This window comes from Eptesicus fuscus, chromosome 17 (assembly GCF_027574615.1).
Source record: "Eptesicus fuscus isolate TK198812 chromosome 17, DD_ASM_mEF_20220401, whole genome shotgun sequence".
Lineage (NCBI taxonomy): Eukaryota > Metazoa > Chordata > Mammalia > Chiroptera > Vespertilionidae > Eptesicus > Eptesicus fuscus.
The window spans coordinates 20,922,411-20,940,150 of NC_072489.1; the positions used below are offsets into that span (position 1 = coordinate 20,922,411).

At 35.8% G+C, this 17,740-nt stretch overlaps 1 protein-coding gene across 5 annotated transcripts in view; it reads left to right on the forward strand.

The window, feature by feature from the left end:
- HERC4 (HECT and RLD domain containing E3 ubiquitin protein ligase 4) overlaps positions 1 to 17,740 on the forward strand; it is a 98,487-nt gene that overhangs the window by 51,523 nt on the left and 29,224 nt on the right. For all 5 annotated transcript variants that reach the window (XM_028151456.2, XM_028151459.2, XM_028151462.2 and 2 more), the window contains 4 exons: positions 400 to 459; positions 569 to 680; positions 1,905 to 2,094; positions 3,983 to 4,155. In XM_028151456.2, coding sequence (XP_028007257.1) covers positions 400 to 459; positions 569 to 680; positions 1,905 to 2,094; positions 3,983 to 4,155 — 535 coding nt within the window. The remainder of the gene's footprint in view (positions 1 to 399; positions 460 to 568; positions 681 to 1,904; positions 2,095 to 3,982; positions 4,156 to 17,740) is intronic.

The following is a 17,740-nucleotide window of genomic DNA, read 5'->3' on the forward strand; positions in this document are numbered from 1 at the left end:
TTATAGATTAATTTATTTAGTACTTAAAGTTTTTCTAATTGTAGGTTGTATTGGTGTAGGCTTCCAAAATAATAACATCCCAGATTAGATTTACCAGAGTGTGAAATTAAGAAAATTAAATGTGCATGTTTTCATTTAAAAAAGTTTTTGAAGAACGTCAGATGTGTTCAATGAATCAGATGAAAGTAATATTTGAGAAACTCAAGGATATAGAGTAATATCTTTATCAAGTGTTATTTAATCAATCTTTAATTTATAAAATCCAAGATTATTCTAATTAAGTGTTGATGAGAAGAATGCTTGTAGAATTAAATAATAGATTAAACATTTATTTTAATTTTTATTAAAAAAGAAAGGCAAACAGATTTTTCATTTTGTGATCTTTAAATTCCTTTTTAGTGAAATAGATGGAACGTTTTCTTCTTCTGGTTGTCTAAATGGAAGTTTTTTAGCTGTTAGGTAAGTGGCAATTCTTTGATATACTGAATTTTTAAAGTTTATTATATTAAATAAGTGAAATAATTTTAAAGTTTTATTTTATTATTTTCTCTCTCTCTTTTTTTAATAGCAATGATGATCACTATAGAACAGGTACCAGATTCTCAGGGGTTGATATGAATGCTGCTAGGCTTTTATTCCACAAACTTATACAACCTGATTATCCTCAGATAGCTCAGCAGGTTTGTTTTTTTTAATTGCCTCATATTTGTATTATGTAGCCTGTTGAGTGTTTTATTTCATGTTACTTTATGTTTATAGCCTAATTAACTTTACTGTTTCAGACTCTTCATTATGATGCCCTTCGTATGGTTTTATTAAATACAGTCAAACCTTGGTTCTCAAATTGTTCTCGAGCAATTCATTCTCCAAGTTGTTTACTGAAAAAAATGTCCTGGTTGTTGAACAAAACTTACCTTCTTGACAAAAAGCATCTCTCAGGCTACAAAGGAGAGCATGCAAGTCAGTTTACCAGCTAACCATCTCGTTAACATTTTAGGAAGTTGTGCTGTGAATATTTTTGTTTTTGTTTGTTTGTTTTGTTTTTATCACTGGTGAAATGGGCAGTTAGTACAATTTTAAAACATAAAGAGGCCATCAAGAATGCTAGTGTTGCTAAGAATGTGAAAGAAACAATAATCACAGGCAATTGAATAGGTAAAAAAAAAACTGTTGCTGATTTAGATAAAGGGAAAGCAGTTAGCCCAGTGACAATTTCAGAGGCAGTGATATGTGAAAAAGTAAAGATGCTGCAAGCTGACTTCCTAAAAGACACCCCTGGAACAAGTGCTGAAAGTGATTCCTTTAAGGATGGTAGAGGTTGGTTCGGTAAATTTAAGAAAAGAGTGTTAGTTTATAGATTGACCAGGGCTTTAGACATATACTGTATCTAAGAAAGGTTAAAACAGGGTATCTGGAATGAATTCATTTTACATTATTTCTAATGGGGGGAAAATGATGATTTGGTTTTCAAACAAATCGTTTTTTGAACAGCCTTCCAGAATGAATAAGTTCAAGAACCGAGGTTCCACTGTATATAAATATAATAATTAATTCATTACACATTAAAATATTTGTAATTTAGTTGTCAAATATCTGTAAATCTTTTCAGACATCTGGCACAGACCCTTAATTGCTCAACATTAGCTCAACATTACCATGTTGTTTAAGTCTTTATATAATTGTAGAAAGAGAATTTAAATGAAACTTGTATACAAGAATTCTTTTAGCAATGAGTAGGCATTAATTTTTATTGTGCTCCAAAGTACATTTACTCAGTCATTGCAAGACTTTTTTCTTTCACTATTTCGTGTTTGCTGTAGTATAAGATTATCTTTTTGTTTTTAAATTTTTGGAAAGTACATTTATTTTAAATGAAGTAGGTTTTACTTTTTGTCAAAATATAGGTGGCAGCTAGTTTGGAAAAGAATCTGATTCCTAAACTGACTAGCTCCTTACCTGATGTTGAAGCATTGAGGTTTTATCTTACTCTACCAGAATGTCCCCTGATGAGTGATTCCAACAATTTTACAACAATAGCAATTCCCTTTGGTACAGCTCTTGTAAACTTAGAAAAGGCACCACTGAAAGTACTTGGTAAGAATTTACATTTTTTTTCTTTTATAACTTTTTCTCTTTAAATGAAAATGCTCCGAACTTCTTATTTACTGTATTGCTCTTTGAAAATTTTCTACCCTGCTTATTTGATATTATCTTAGGGAAAAATAAACCTGTTTTTTCTAGTCATTTGATGCTAGTTGTTGAAAGTATTAAAATTTTGATCAAACACAGTAGCAGAGACAGTATCAGGAAAGATAAAAGTTGTTTTTCATATTCCCCTCCCCCATCTCCTCCAGAGTGATCTTGCTATTAAAAAAAGTAAAGGAGAAGGAACAATTAAAACTGAACAAACATGGTATTAAATCCTCCTTGAACTCTGTTAACCCTTTGCATTCTTTCCCTCACTTGCTAGTTTTTTGTTTGTTTTTTAAGGGTATTCCATGTCTTCAGAATGAAGTATTTTTGTTTTTTTAAATATGTTTTTATTGATTTCAGAGAGGAAGGGAGAGGGAGAGAGAGATAGATACATCAATGATGAGAGAGATTCACCTATCGGCTGCCTCCTGCACGTCCCCCACTGGGGATCAAGCCTGCAACCCAGGCATGTGCCCTTGACCAAATCGAACCCAGGACCCTGCAGTCTGCAGGGCGATGCTCCGTCCACGGAACCAAACCAACCAGGGCTCACTTGCTAGTTTCTTGATATTTGATTTATTTCTCTGCATGTAAATGAGATTCTACTGCTTATTTGATCTTACAGTTCTCTCTCCCTTTGCTCTTGTTTTTTGGCCTAAATTTTTCTTAAATGTGTTTTTATTGATTTCAGATAGAGGAAGAGAGAGATAGAAACATCATTGTTTAGAGAAAATCATTGATCTGCTGCCTCCTGCACACCCCCTACTGGGGATCCACCCTGCAACCTGGGCATGTACCTTGACTAGGCATTGAACTGTGACCTCTTGGTTCATGGGTCGATGCTCAACCACTGAGCAACACCCGCCAGACAATTTTCTTATCTTAATTTTTCTAATTGTAAATGTTTCATCTGTATCTCCAGGCTGTTGTAATTTTCTTGCTATGGTTAACCCAGTGCTTTCCTTCCTAATAGTATTTGTTAGGTATGTGAAGCTGAGATATATGAAAGTAATAAAACCAGTACAGTATTTTATAGGCTGAAGATGAGCAGTGGAAGCAACAAGTAAGGGATAGAATTTTGGAATCTTAGGGAATTAACTAGTAATAGAAGAGTGAAGCAAGGACTTACAAGTAGAATATCATTTGTTTTGTCAGAAGTTTTTGTATTCCTTCTGTCTGCCTTTTAGGATTGTGTATATGTAGTTAATAACAACAAATAGTGAATGTGGGAAAAGACAGACATATTTTTTATTGTTCAACTCCTGTATTTGATTTTCTGGAGCACCATGCCTTTTAAAGGTGGTGTTTCACAATATTTCAACTTTGTGTTGTGAGATAAAGCTTGGAAAAATCCTTAAGTATTGGATGGAGCTAGACAGTTGTAAAGTGTTTTATTTAAAAATTAAAATTCTAATTTCCAAAGCATTTTTTAATAATAACTGGTTTTAATATTAGGTATAATAGGAAACCATAAATGTAACTTTATTTTTACTTTTATTTTCTTTTATTTAGTGGGTGACACTGGTTAACAAAATTATACAGGCTTCAGGTGCATGATTCAACAACACATCATCTGTATATTTTTGTTTTTGAGAGCTTTTAGAACAGTATTCTTTAACTTGAGGGTGAGGTGAGGTCATTAAACCCTCGAAATGTTACATAAAATACTGTCATGTGTATCTTCCTATAATTTTCAAAGAGCCACTGCTTTAGAAGAAAAGTTGGTATTATTTTGAAAATCATGATTCTTTAAGTTTATTTTATTTGTGTCTTCACCTTTCAATAACAGAAAACTGGTGGTCAGTACTTGAACCTCCACTATTCCTCAAGATTGTAGAACTTTTTAAGGAAGTTGTGGTACATCTTTTGAAACTCTACAAGATTGGCATTCCCCCTTCTGAAAGAAGAATTTTCAACAGTTTTCTTCATACTGCATTAAAGGTTTTAGAAATATTACATAGGGTATGTTCAATTGTTTACTTTCCTTTCCCCATTGCTACTAACAGATTGATGATGTTTAATTTAACATTAATATATTACAGATTTAGATTAGCATAAAAGATACATAATAGAATTTGAAAAAGTTACCTTTTTCTTTAAAAGATTTAATACATCTGTATTTTGGAGCTTTGGTCTTATTTGGCTTTGTTACAGACAGTTATGGATAACTTGTCTGTAGTTGGGCAGACCAATAGCATATTAGTGAATTAGAATTCTCTTTATATTTTCTTGTGAAGAACATAATTTGTTAGTTTAAATTATATGTTTTTTGTTATTTATAGGTGGTTGTCATATAAAGGAGACTGAATCCTAGTTGTGATTATGTGAATCAAAATCATATTCTTTTACTGTTGGGCACTAATGGCTTCAGTTAAAGTAAAACTTCATTAGAAACAAATTACTAACTTGAAATTGGAACCATATATAATTCATTAATTTACCTATTATTCTTTCCTGCCCTTCCTCTCAGTATGAGAAATAGTACCATTTATATTTGTAGCAGTTCAAAGTTAAATGAAGAAGTAGTCTCAGCTGTTTCATTAAAGATGGATTTGAGACATCCTTGATAGCTGGTAGGTATATATCTGTTATGCCATTTGGTATTCTTGAGATGCTATTTTTTTTTTTTTTTTTTCGGGAGACATGACCTAAGGGAGAAGCTTATGTTTGTAGCCTTACAAGTGACTAAGAATCTCATATAAATCTTTACTCTTTAGTTTCCTCCCATTAACAACTTTAATGTTTTCAGACCCTTCTTACCTAGTACCGAGGTGAACAATGAGAGAATAAAGAAGATAGTCCTTCTGTTCTCTGTAAGAAAGAACCCTTATGGAGCATTTATTTTATTTTTTTTTAATTCTTTTAGTGAAGTTCCTGAGTATTTTCTAAATGACTTAACTTTTTGAAATTACTCTTTTCTTCTATATTTAGAATGTCCAAGATTTCTTGGGGGGAGGAGGGGAGTCATTTCTCTTCACTTTATAATCAAAGAAATGATGGCTATTTCTTTCCTAGGAAATAAGTCATTTTTATGTTTGCCCTTCCCAGAACAAGCCTTTCTTATAGCACTTTAGGGTTAACTGGATTCTGCATTAATCTATTAAGAAGATCCTCTGACTTCGTGGGATGAGCCTCTATTTTCTATATGCTTTTTGTTTAGGATTCAAGAGATTAGATTTTTTCTTTCCTCTGAACTCTCTTTTCCTACTCCAGTGAACCATTTTTATCAGCCAGACCTGATTGCCAAATGTTTACCCTTTTTCCCTTCCTTATGTACTTATCTTTATTTACCCCTTGATATAGATATAGATATGGTTGCTTCAGCTGTGTCTTTTACCACAAGTAAAAGGAAGGAAAGGAGAATAGGAAGGAATTGAATCTTTTGTCTTTCATAATTACAGACAGAATTTGAGCAAATAACTTATTATCTTAGCTCAGAAGCCCCAATTTCTACTGAAGAAGAATCTTATAGGATTCCATCTCCAGAGACCTTTCATTAGAGCCATGCTAGAGACTAGAATCCTAATTTTTTGCTAGCTGAAAGGGAAGAGAAACTCATCTAACAGTGGCCAGGATTAGACTATGTTTTGTATATAATAATAGAGGCCCGGCAACCGAAATTTGTGCACGGGTAGGGTCGCTAGACCTGGCCTGCGATCAGGGCCAATCTTCCCCAGCTGCCAGCAGCCGGCCCCACCCTCCACCGCCACCATTGGTCGCCGTCTGTGTGTGGGGCAACTTTGGCCCCTCTTGCACCTGCCTTTGCCTGGCACCTCCCGCGCGTCCGCGTCCGCTGCCACCCACCCCTGTTCCCTGTTCCCTGTTCCCCATTGGGCGATCGGAGCCTGCCGGCCAGGGGGAGGAACCAAGAGGTTGGCTGGCAGGCCTCGATTGGGCGTTTGGGGCGATTGGGGCCTACAGGCTGGGGGCAGCTCCTGCTTTGAGTGTCTGCCACCTGGTGGTCAGTGCGCATTATAGCGACCTGTTGGTCAGCCGTCCCGTTGATTTGCATATTACGCTTATATATAGATAGATATAATTGATTTTAGAGAGAAAGAGAGGGAGAGAGGGAGAGAGAGAAACATCAATGATGAGAGAGAAGCACTGATTGGTTGCCTCCTACATGCCCCTGATTGGGGATCAGAGCACGCAACCTGGGCATATGCCCTGACCTGGAATCGAACCAAGACCTTTTGGTTCATAGGTCGATGCTCAACCACTGAGCCACATAAACCAGGTAGAATATAATTTGTGTATTAATTCATGTGAGCATGTTATATTTATTCCTTATTTAACTTTTTAAACTCTGGTTGATATTTTGCCCCTTATTCTGAATGTCAAAGGTCATAAATCAGTAAATAGCAGAGTTGAAATACAAATCCAAGCTTTTGCTTCTTCTAATGTATTTCTGTATTGGCAGATATAGTAATATAATATGTTTAACAGGTGGGTTGCTTTTATTTTTATTTATTTTTTATATCCTCACATGAGGTATGTTTTTATTGATTTGAGAGAGAGAGAGAGAGAGAGAGAAAAAAAAACATTGATTGGTTGCCTCCTTTACACACCTGGGGATCTAACCCATAACCTGGCCACAACCTGGGTATGTCCCCCAACTGGGAATTGAACTAGTGACCTTTTGGTGTACTGGACAATGCTCTGACTGAGCCACATGCCCAGGGTAAGGATTTTGCTTTTATTTTATGCCCCTAGATCTAGTGGTTCATCTTTCCATGATAGCTGATAATAGTATTATATTGTTAAAAGACCATATTTCTGCCCTAACCGGTTTTGCTCAGTGGATGGAGCGTCAGCCTGCGGACTGAAAGGTCCCAGGTTCGATTCCGGTCAAGGGCACGTACCGTGGTTGCGGGCACATCCCCAGTAGGAGGTGTGCAGGATTCAGCTAATCGATATTTCTCTCTCATCGATGTTTCTAACTCTCTATCCCTCTCCCTTCCTCTCTGTAAAAAATCAATAAAATATATATATTTTTAAAAAAGACCATATTTCTAACTATTTGTGCTGCTTCCAGGCCTCTATAATTTTGAACAAGTCTTTTTCTTTATCACATGCAAATGGAGAATTATCTTATCAAATAAGGATTAAAATACTGGCCTAATAGTTTCCCAGGATTATCTGTTGTATTATTTAAGTCATACAACATATGGAATTATTATACCTTCATATGGCAGTGATTTTTTTATCACTAGTACCACCATTTGACTTGATTCATTGGGTTATGTGGAAACTAAGTCCTTGTTTGAAATTATTACTCAAAAGCAGAATAATAATGTTATCAATTTCTTAAGCATCTCTTACTGGGAGTTCTTAGAGTAGTCACTTGTCTTTCTTCTACTCCCTACTTTGGAGGAGTCTTTCCTTGGTCCTAATCTCCCATAAATAGATACTCATGGAAATTATCTATTGGGGATGTTTCGTTTTCATCTTTAGTGAAAACCAAGGTGCTTATCAGAAACTTATTTTTTCAAAAACACCTTAAGGCTGACAACTGTAAAAATCCATTTTTTCTGCTCCATGGTTAATAATTAGAAGTTTCCTCAAATGATTTCCTTCTTTACCTAATCCTAGATCAAGATTAGGAACTAAAGAACTGGACTCTGTGTTTCCTAATCATTTTGTTCCTCCCTTATGTCATGTCCTTTGGAATGCTTTTGATTCAACAGTCATATCTGATGCTCCAAATGGCATAAGAAAGATAGTTTTATTATCTGCTGTCAGGAATGAATGCATTACCAGATAAATGAGTTTACTGGCAAGTAATGGGGTTATTTAGTAGTTTCTGAGTTTTTACACATTACATTATAGAGATATTGATATTCTTAACGAAAAGACTTAACTCGGCCTGTCTAGTCTAGTTGCTACGTATCTTGCTAATCTTCTAAAATCAGTGATTTAAAAAACTTTTTGCAGTAAACCCTAAGATAAACGAAACAGATAAGACACACATCTCTATTTACTATATATCACCTTTGAACGGGTTTATAAGTCTGAATGCTAAACTGTAATTAAAATGTGAAATAAAAGTGTTATGATCAAACATAATTTTATTTTGTCCATTTCAGGCAGTATACTGAATGTACAGGTTGATTTTTTACAAATATTTATTGAGTGCCTACTATGTGCTTTTCATTGTATTAGACGTTAGGGATGAGGTGATATGGAAAAGATGTGATTTCTGCCCTTTTCAGATTATAAACTTAGAGCACTTTATACATACAAGCAAATAAGCATTTATGACCTAGCATGGTAAGTGCTGGACTAGGGAAAATGAAGGGTGCTATCAGAACACAGAGGAAGGCACATAACTCAGAATTAAGAAGAGCTTTCTGGGTAAAATAATATATCTACTATATAAATGTATTTTTATATATTTTTAAAACCTGATTTTTATATGTAAATCTGTATGCAGGTCTTTTGGATCGATTTCCTATTCAATGTCTACTTTCCCTATTTTTACAGCATTGTTAACTGATTTTTCTCTTCAGTTATTAAATCACTGCACTGGATTAACAGCCATAATTTCCTCCCAAGTCTAAGTTTGACTGTAATTTGTCTGTTCCTGAACCAAACTTGGCTTCTGAATTATTCATTTTTATTCTAACATAGTATTTCTTTTCAGGAAATATAGATTACAAACACTGGTTGCTATTGGTGAAGGAAACTGCAATTTACATTTTAAAATCTTAATATATTTCAAATAAGAAAAAAATATATATCAGCAGTCAGTGGAATGCGAATCATTTTCTACAAGAATCACTACATTTTAGAGTCCAATGTGATAAAAAGTTAGTGTGTATATAGTCATGCACTGCTAAATGAATCGTTGGGTGATTTTGACATTGTGTGGATATCATAGAGTGCACTTAACAAACCGAGATGGAATAGCCTACTACATACCTAGGCTAGTTAATATGTAGCCTATTAATCCTAGGCTGCAAGCTTGTATGTACAGCATGGTATTGTACAAAACAGCATGAGATTAAATCAAGCATGAGTGGCAATGATGCAATCAAGAGATGTGGTAAGCTTGTGTTGTATAAGGGTGCTGCTGGTATGACACGGCTGTCTATTTTACAGCCAACTTTTTTTATTTTTTATTTTTGATAGTAGGAAGACTACACTGTAAAATAATGATAAGTGTAGTATAGTAAGTACATAAATCAGTGATATAGTCATTTATTATTATCATCAAGTATTTCACACTATATGTAATTGTATGTGTAACTGGTAACACGGTAGGTTTGTTTACACCACCTGCATCATCACAAATGCATTTAGTCGCTTCTGAAGGCTGCCATGTCACTAAGCAATAGGTGTTTTTTCAGCTCTACTATAGTTTTATGGGACCACTGTTGTATATACAATCTGTCACTGACCGAAACATCCTTATGCATCATATGATGTATTTATAAACATAAATATTGGAAAGAGAAAAGCCAAGGTATTTTTTTGTGTAGTTACTGTGTATCTTGTCATTTTATTAAAATGAGTTTGACTACAGATTCTAGGGCAAGGGGCTGCAAATTTTTCCTGTTAAGGATCAGCTAGTAATACTTTACAGTTTTCGAGCCAAGTGGTTTCTGTTACTACCACTCAACTCCCAGCTTTGCTGCAGACAGTATGTGTAAATGGATGGGCATGGTTGCTTTCTAATAAAACTTTATTTACAAAACAGTCTAGTCAGGATTGATCCAGGCTGTAGTATGTTGATCCCTGCTCTAAGATTAAGATGTTGATCTCCAGATATAAACTAAGTATCTTTGTTTTGTTTGAAAGCCAGGAATAGCAATTTCACTCAGTTGTTTACAAATGGTTACCTTGACCACTGATATAAATTAATCAAACAGTGAAAGAAAGCAGAAAGGGCTTTTGTCAATGAGCAGAGAGATTAAAAGTTCCAACTTTGAAAATGAAAGCAGTACTATTAACATGTGCTTCTTAAACTTGGTTATTTGTATCCTCAAGAGTGGGCCACAGGATCAAGCATTGGTGGTACTTGATGACATAATTTTAAACTTACTAATAAAAGTTAAAAAGACACATGTATATGTATTTTTACATACATATTCTAATACACAGTATTCTAAGTATATGTTGCATACATTTATATGTACAAATATTCACATATTCTCGTGTGTGTATGCACCTACATATATTAAAGAATAAGATGAGATAGTCATATAATGAGTTAAGAGTGCATTATGTGGCCTGGCTGGAATGGCTCAGTTGGTTGGAGCATCATTCCGTGCACCAAAAGGTTGCAGGTTCAATTCCGGGTCTGGGTTCATGCAGAAGGCAAATGATCAGTATCTTTCTTTCTCTCTTCCTCTTTCCCCCTCACTCCCTTCCTCTCTCTAAGCATGTCCTCCAGTAAGGATTTTTTTAAAAAAAAGAAGAATGCATGTGTATTAAAGAGACCTGCGTTAGATTGCTTGCTCTGTTAGCTGCATGACCTTGGTTAAGTTTCTTGAACTCTAAGCCTTAGTATATATTCATCCATGTGATGATGATAATAGTATATAGGTCATAGGGGTTTAAAGATTAAATGAGACAATGTACATGACATCTACTTAGTAAGTGATCCCTAATGATAGCTATTATTTTATTACTAGAACATAATATCTAAGTGGATTTTAAGGTAAAAATCTGCAATTCAGTGAAAATTTAAAATGCTGTTAGAAGCAAGGAACTATATATGTATCTCTTACTCATTTTACTTGTTCTTCATTCATCTCCTGTTTATTGAGCACCTGATTGGACACAAGCACTGTCTGGTAGATTTATACCTCGACTAGATGACTCCTTTCAAACACTGCTTAGTTGGTTCAGTGTGTGTGTGTGTGTGTGTGTGTGTGTGTGTGTGTGTGTGTGTGTGTGTGATTTTAAAAAAATTATAAACAATTATTTTTGTTATTCTCCCTAGGAAATTTAGCTAGTTTTCTTCAATTTATATGTTACATCAGCTTTCTTTCTTCCCCCCCCCCCCCCCCAGTGGTCTGTTTTCTTTTCCTAAACGTGGCATCTAAGTGTCTGCATTTGTCCCTTCACTCTACCTCTCCCTCACCTTCTGCCACCCACAGCTTTAGTTGTCCCCTTTAAGGAAAATAATTCTAAATTATGTGTTGGGGGCAAACCTTCCTCTTGAGCTACTTGGCAGTTTTGCCACTGTTTTAAACTAAAAATAGGTTTAATACCAAATTTCTCATCCTTCCCAGCTCTCATACCTGCCTCATCAAGATTGTTGTCTTTTCCTGACTTGTATGTATGTTGCCAGCATTTGTTTTGGAGTTGTCTTTGACTCCTCTCCTATTTTTCTATAACCAATTAGTTACCATGACCTCTGCATTCTTTCTTATTATCTAGACTAGAAACCTTGAATCTTTAATATCCTGATTCAGTTTCCTACCACTAGCCTCTGTACTCATTCTTGACCATATACCTCACTCTGCCAACAGAATAAGTTGCATAAAATATCACTGAATCTATCACTTATTGACTCTAAAACCTTATATCTCTAACTATCAGCTCTTGCCACAGTAATGCTCTGCAACGAAACACACTGAAAGTCATTGGTATACAGTAATAAGCATTTATTCTCATTACTATTGGAGTGGCCCCTGCTTCATCCTGAAAGTTGGTAGAGATTGGCTGACCTAGATAGGCTATAGCCAGGCTTAGTTCCAAGCTGCATATTGGATCCAGCTCTGCTTCATGTGCTCTCATTCTTGAACCAGCAGTTTAGCTGGAGCAGGTGTATACAAATTTTTGTCTCCTTTAGTTCATGCTATTCTCTCTGCCAAGAACCTCTCTTCAAACCTTTATGAAATCCTTTCCATTCACTTCATTTGAATTTTTTCTCTTATTTTAAGAAATATTTTTTTTTTATTGTTGATAGTATTATAGATGGTCTCCCACTTTACCCTCCTCTTCCCAGCCACTACCCACACCCCCAGGTTTTTCCCCCTATTGCCTGTGTCCATAGGCTATGCATATAAATATATAAGTTCTTTGGTTTACCTCTTCTCGTCCCACTCTCTAATTTTCATTTTCAATATCGTCCTATATACAGACACATTGAAATAAAACCAAAATAGGTACCTATATGTCCTCCCATTCTAGGTTCAGCCATTGTTGACATGCTATCACATTTGCTTTATAAATGTGTGTGTACTGAATACTTTCTTAAATCATTTAAAATTAAATCCTGATGTTGCCCTTTAATATCTCAGCATTCATTTTCTTAGTCATTTTCCTACAAAAGAGTAATACTATTATTTTTCTTAAAGAAATTAACTATGATTCTATAATATCTATCTAGACATATGCAATTTTCCTCTGTTATACCAAAAAAATTTTTTACATCACTACTTTTTATAAAACTGGAGTTCAGTTACACTTTTTGAGTCTTGTTAGTCTTTTTCCAATTTATGTATGTAATATATCTCATTTAGGTTTCTTTATTTTCTCTCAGCAGTATTTTGTAGTTTTCAGAGGTCTTCCATCTCTTTTGTTACATTCTTTAATATTTTGTTTTTGATCATTTGTATTAATAATTTAATTTTTTTCCAAGTATTTGTTGCTAGTATGAAGAAATTAAGTTCAACTTTATGTATTGGCCTTATACTGTGTGAGCTTGATAAATTAATTTATAAGTTTCAATAATTCTCATAGATTCATTGGAATTTCTTATGTACACAATTGTGTTATTTTCTTGCCTTATTTTACTAAGACATTGAGTACAATGTTGAGTGTAAGTGGTTTCAGTCGATATCCTTGCTTAGTTCCAAATCTTAGAAAGAACGCATTTGATAATTTACCAATAAGTATGTTGTTCAAGCTGTAGAGTGTGTGTGTGTGTGTGTGTGTAATGTTTTATTGATTTCAGAGAGAGAAAGGGAGAGGGAGAGAGAGAGAGAGAGAAACATCAGTGATGAGAGAGAATCATTAATAGGCAGCCTCCTGCAGGCCCCCACAGGGGATTGAGCCTGCAACCCTGGTCTGACTGGGAATTGAACTGATCTCCTGTTCATGGGTTGAAGCTCAATCACTGACTTATACCAGCTGGTCTGTGGAGTTTTTATTTTTAAGGTAGGCTCTATCTATTTGAAGAAGTTTCCATCTATTCCTGGTTTGCTGAAAGTATTTATAATAGATGTTCAATTTTGTTAGATGTTCTTTTTGCAACTGTTGATTGAGATGATCAAATTTTTTTTTTTGCTTTTCCCCCCCCATAATGTAATAAAATGCATTGATATTTGAATATTATACCAACCTTACATTCCTAGGATAAACTCCACTTGGGCATTACATGTTATATTTTATATATACTGTTAGATTTAATTTGCTAATATTTGTTGAGGATTTTATATCTATGTTCATAAAGGATGTTGATCTGATAATTTTTGTTTCTCATATTGCCATCAGCTTTTAGTATCAAAGTTATTCTGGCTTCATAAAATGAATTAAGGAATGATCCCTCTTTACATTTTCTGAGTTGGTTTAAGATTGGTATTATTTCTTTCTTAAATGTTAGATAGTGTTAGGGTGTTTGGCTTATGGCGAAGGCTGTGAAAGAATTCACAACTGAGTGAAGAGATAGATGCAGAAAGGAAGTTTATTTCACTTTCCCAAAGGAAAGGGCCAATGCATTGCTAAACAATACAAGGGCAAAAAACAAATGGTGGCTTCCCCTTTTAAGGCTTCACTCTTGCTAAGCAGAAGGAAGGGAGGAGAATCTTGGGCAGAAGTTGAGCAGACATCAGGGTGGGTTGTAATTTGTTCTTCAGGAGACAGTTTGAGCAGATATCCTAGGGAGGTGTCTTATCAGCATTTTTCTCAAGCCTGTAAAACATGCTTAGAGTAAGAGTTCAAAAGAGGCCTGTTTGAAGGGGAGGAGGGATTAGAACTTTCTATTAATTATCCTGAGTTGTAAAAACAGGGAGGAGGTGTATGCAATAATGCAGTTTGAAAGTAGCTTATCTTGTCCTTCAGTTTGAACAGAGGAGTTGTTTGAATCAAGAGCTAACAGTCTTGGGGTTTAATTACTAAGTGCTTCTCATAAATTGTGGAAGGCTACAACCAGGGAAAAAGAGGCCTTTTTTCTATCCTAATAGAGCCTTGGCTCTTGTGGCTCAGTTGGATGGCATGTCATTCCATACACCATAGGGTGGCAGGTTTTATTATGGGTCAGAGCACATGCCCAGGTTGTAGGCTTGCCTCGCAGTATGGGAGGCAACAACTGAACAATTTTTCTCTATCATATTGACCCCCCCCCCCTTCCTCTTTGTAAAATCAGTTTTCAAAAGTATATCCTCCGGTGAGGGGGGGAAATGTTAGATAAACTTACCAGTGAAACCATCTTGGTCTGGAGTTTTCTTTATGGAAACTTAAATTTTTTTTTAATTTCTTTATTGATTAAGGTATCACATATTTGTCCTCATCCCCCCATTCCCATCCCACACCCCTCCCCACGCATGCCCCCACCCCCCTGTTGTCCTTAACCACTGGTTAGACTCATATGTATGCATACAAGTCCTTTGGTTGATCTCTCCCCTTTACGCCACCCTCCCCTACCCTCCTTCTGAGGCCCGACAGTCTGATCCATGCCTCCTTGTTTCAGGGTCTGTTCTTGTTCATCAGTCTATGTTGTTCATTATTTCCCCTAGATGAGGGAGATCTTGTGCTATTAGAAATACACTTATAAGAATCAAAAATGAGAAAAGCAATAATGGTTATGCTGACAGGCAAATGAATCAGTCTGTAATGAGTTTCTTTCTGGGCCAACAGTTCTTTTGAGACCTAATTTCAATGTCAAACAGTTCCTTATGTGTACATGTCAGCACTGATATTACAGTTCTGGATGGTGGACAAATGGTGGTAATGCAGGTCCGACTCTCTGGTTGGAAACTTAAAATTTTTAACATTAAATTTTAAAAGTAAAGTGTAATTTATGTTTTTTGTTTCTTCAGTCAATTTTGGTAAGATATCTATGTGGGTAATGTTCCTTCTTTCATTCCTGGTAATGATAACTTGTGGCTTCTCTCTTATTTAGAAAACACATTTCCTTCACTGATTTTTCTCTAGCGTTTTTCTATTTTCTTTCATCAATTTCTGCTCTTTATTTCCCTCTCTCTACTTGATTTTACCTTCATTTGATCATCTAAAATAATGGTTCTCAAAGCAGAGGCTTAGATCATTGATTTTTAAAAATAATTTAATGCTTTAACTTTTCTTCTATGTTCTTCTTTACCAACATCCCACAAATTTTTGACTTGTATTTTTATTTTTATTAAGTTCAAAATATTTTTTCTAAAGTCCCTATCTTCATGCTTCGATATCTGAATCATCTTTTGAGTCTTGACTCATGATTGATAGCTTTCCTCAAGACCATTTTTGTTTGTTTTGCTTTTTTTTTTTTTTTTTTGGTTGCCTATAAAATAGTAGAGGCTGAAGTAAATAGATTAAAAATCTGTAAATGGGTGCATCTCTTCTTTTTTGCCTGTTATTGTGGGGATTTAAATCAGTTTCTTCAAGAGTTAAACTGGGATTGAGATTTTAGTTTTCTGTAGTACCTTCATTCATTGTACCAGAAACCTCAAATTCTTCTAATGTTGCCTGATTTGTAAGGTGGAGATGAAATGTCAAAGTATTTTTCTCAGTATTTGTGCTTCAGACTGCATGCCTGCTCTTTAGAGGAGTTTCTTTCTTCATTCTTGCACTTTCTCAGTGGTAAACTGATGCTGCTTGTTAATGCTTTCAACATTGGTAGAGGAGAGAGAAAAGAAAGGTTCTTTGTTGTGCTATAGCTTCCATCTTAGATAGATTATGTGTACCTGGATCTTGAGGAGGGAAGTCTCTCAAAATTTCTGCCCACCCCTGGCCCCTATAGCAGGGGTCCTCTAGTTCTACTGATATAAGATTCTGGGCTCAAGTCTGTTCCTACTAGGGATTGAGGGTTTTTCTCTCCTCCAGCAATAAGGTGTGGCATTCGATTCCCTTTTCTCAGTGGCTGAAAGCTTTTGCTCTTTCTACATGAGAGAAGTATCTGGGCAGGGTGTCAGGCCTTATTCCTTTCTCACAGTAGAAGCCAATTCCTTGCACGACTGAAAGAGGCTCTTGATTGCTATTCCCAGTCATCCTCATGGGCATTGAGGATGTATGAATGAGTGCCAACTGTCTGAAGCTCCCAGGGGTTCTGTACTCTTAAGTTATCTCATAGTCAGATATAAGCAGTTATCATTTTAGGTGATTTCTCTCCTTCGTGTATGACAGCAGTATCTTCCTCCTGCTCCACCACAGGTGACCCATTTCTGGCATCCTGTTTCTCTTCAGAAACTTCTGTCTATCCTTGGAATTCAGGTTACTTGGTTATCTTATGACTTTAGTTCCCTGGTGGATTCAAGAAAAACTTTGGAGAATTTAGAAGTGTTTTGTTTAATTGCCAATGTTCTAGGCTTTCCAAATATCTTTTTTTTACATTTAGTTTAATTCCATTGTGGTCAGAGAACATACTTTGGATTCTTCTAAATGTTTTATTAAGATTTATTTTATGGTCTATTTTAGTGTCTGTTGGGTGGAATATTCTATAATGGTTGGAAATGTTTAAATCTTCTATACTTCGGTGTGTGTTTTTCTATCAGTTACTGAGAGAGGGGTGTTAAAATTTTCAACTATGATAACTGAGTCTGTTGATTTTCCCCTTCATGTATTTTTTTTTAATATATTTTATTGATTTTTTACAGAGAGGAAGAGAGAGGAATAGAGAGTTAGAAACATCGATGAGAGAGAAACATCGATCAGCTGCCTCCTGCACATCCCCCACCGGGGATGTGCCCGCAACCAATGTACATGCCCTTGACCGGAATCGAACCTGGGACCTTTCAGTCCCCAGGCCGACGCTCCATCCACTGAGCCAAACCGGTTTCGGCCCCTTCATGTATTTTGAAGCACTCTTATTTTCGTATTGTTGTGATTTCTCAATAAATTAATTATCTTGTCTTATGAATGTGCCATTTTTACTCTGGAAGTGCTTGTCTTGAAATCTATTTTAAGAATAGCCTCCCTGCCGAAACCGGTTTGGCTCAGTGGATAGAGCGTCGGCCTGCGGACTCAAGGGTCCCAGGTTCGATTCCGATCGGGGGCATGTGCATTGGTTGTGGGCACATCCCTGGTGGGGGATGTGCAGGAGGCAGCTCATCGATGTTTCTCTCTCATCGATGTTTCTAGCTCTCTATCCCTCTCTCTTCCTCTCTGTAAAAAATTAATAAAATATATTTTTAAAAAAAAAGAGTAGCCTCCCAGTTGCCTTCTTTTATTGGGGTGTTCTCCTGCCCCCCCCCCCCAAGTCTCACCTTGAACACTTTAAGTTTAAGAGTTATTAAAAGATGTAGAGAGAATTTGCATACAGATTTTGCGGCTTCACCCTCTGGGATTCTTTCTGAGCTTTTTTTTTCTTGCTGTCTGCTACATTGGCAGTCTCAGTCTCTGATCTGTGACTCCTCTGTCTGGTAAAACTGCTGCTTTC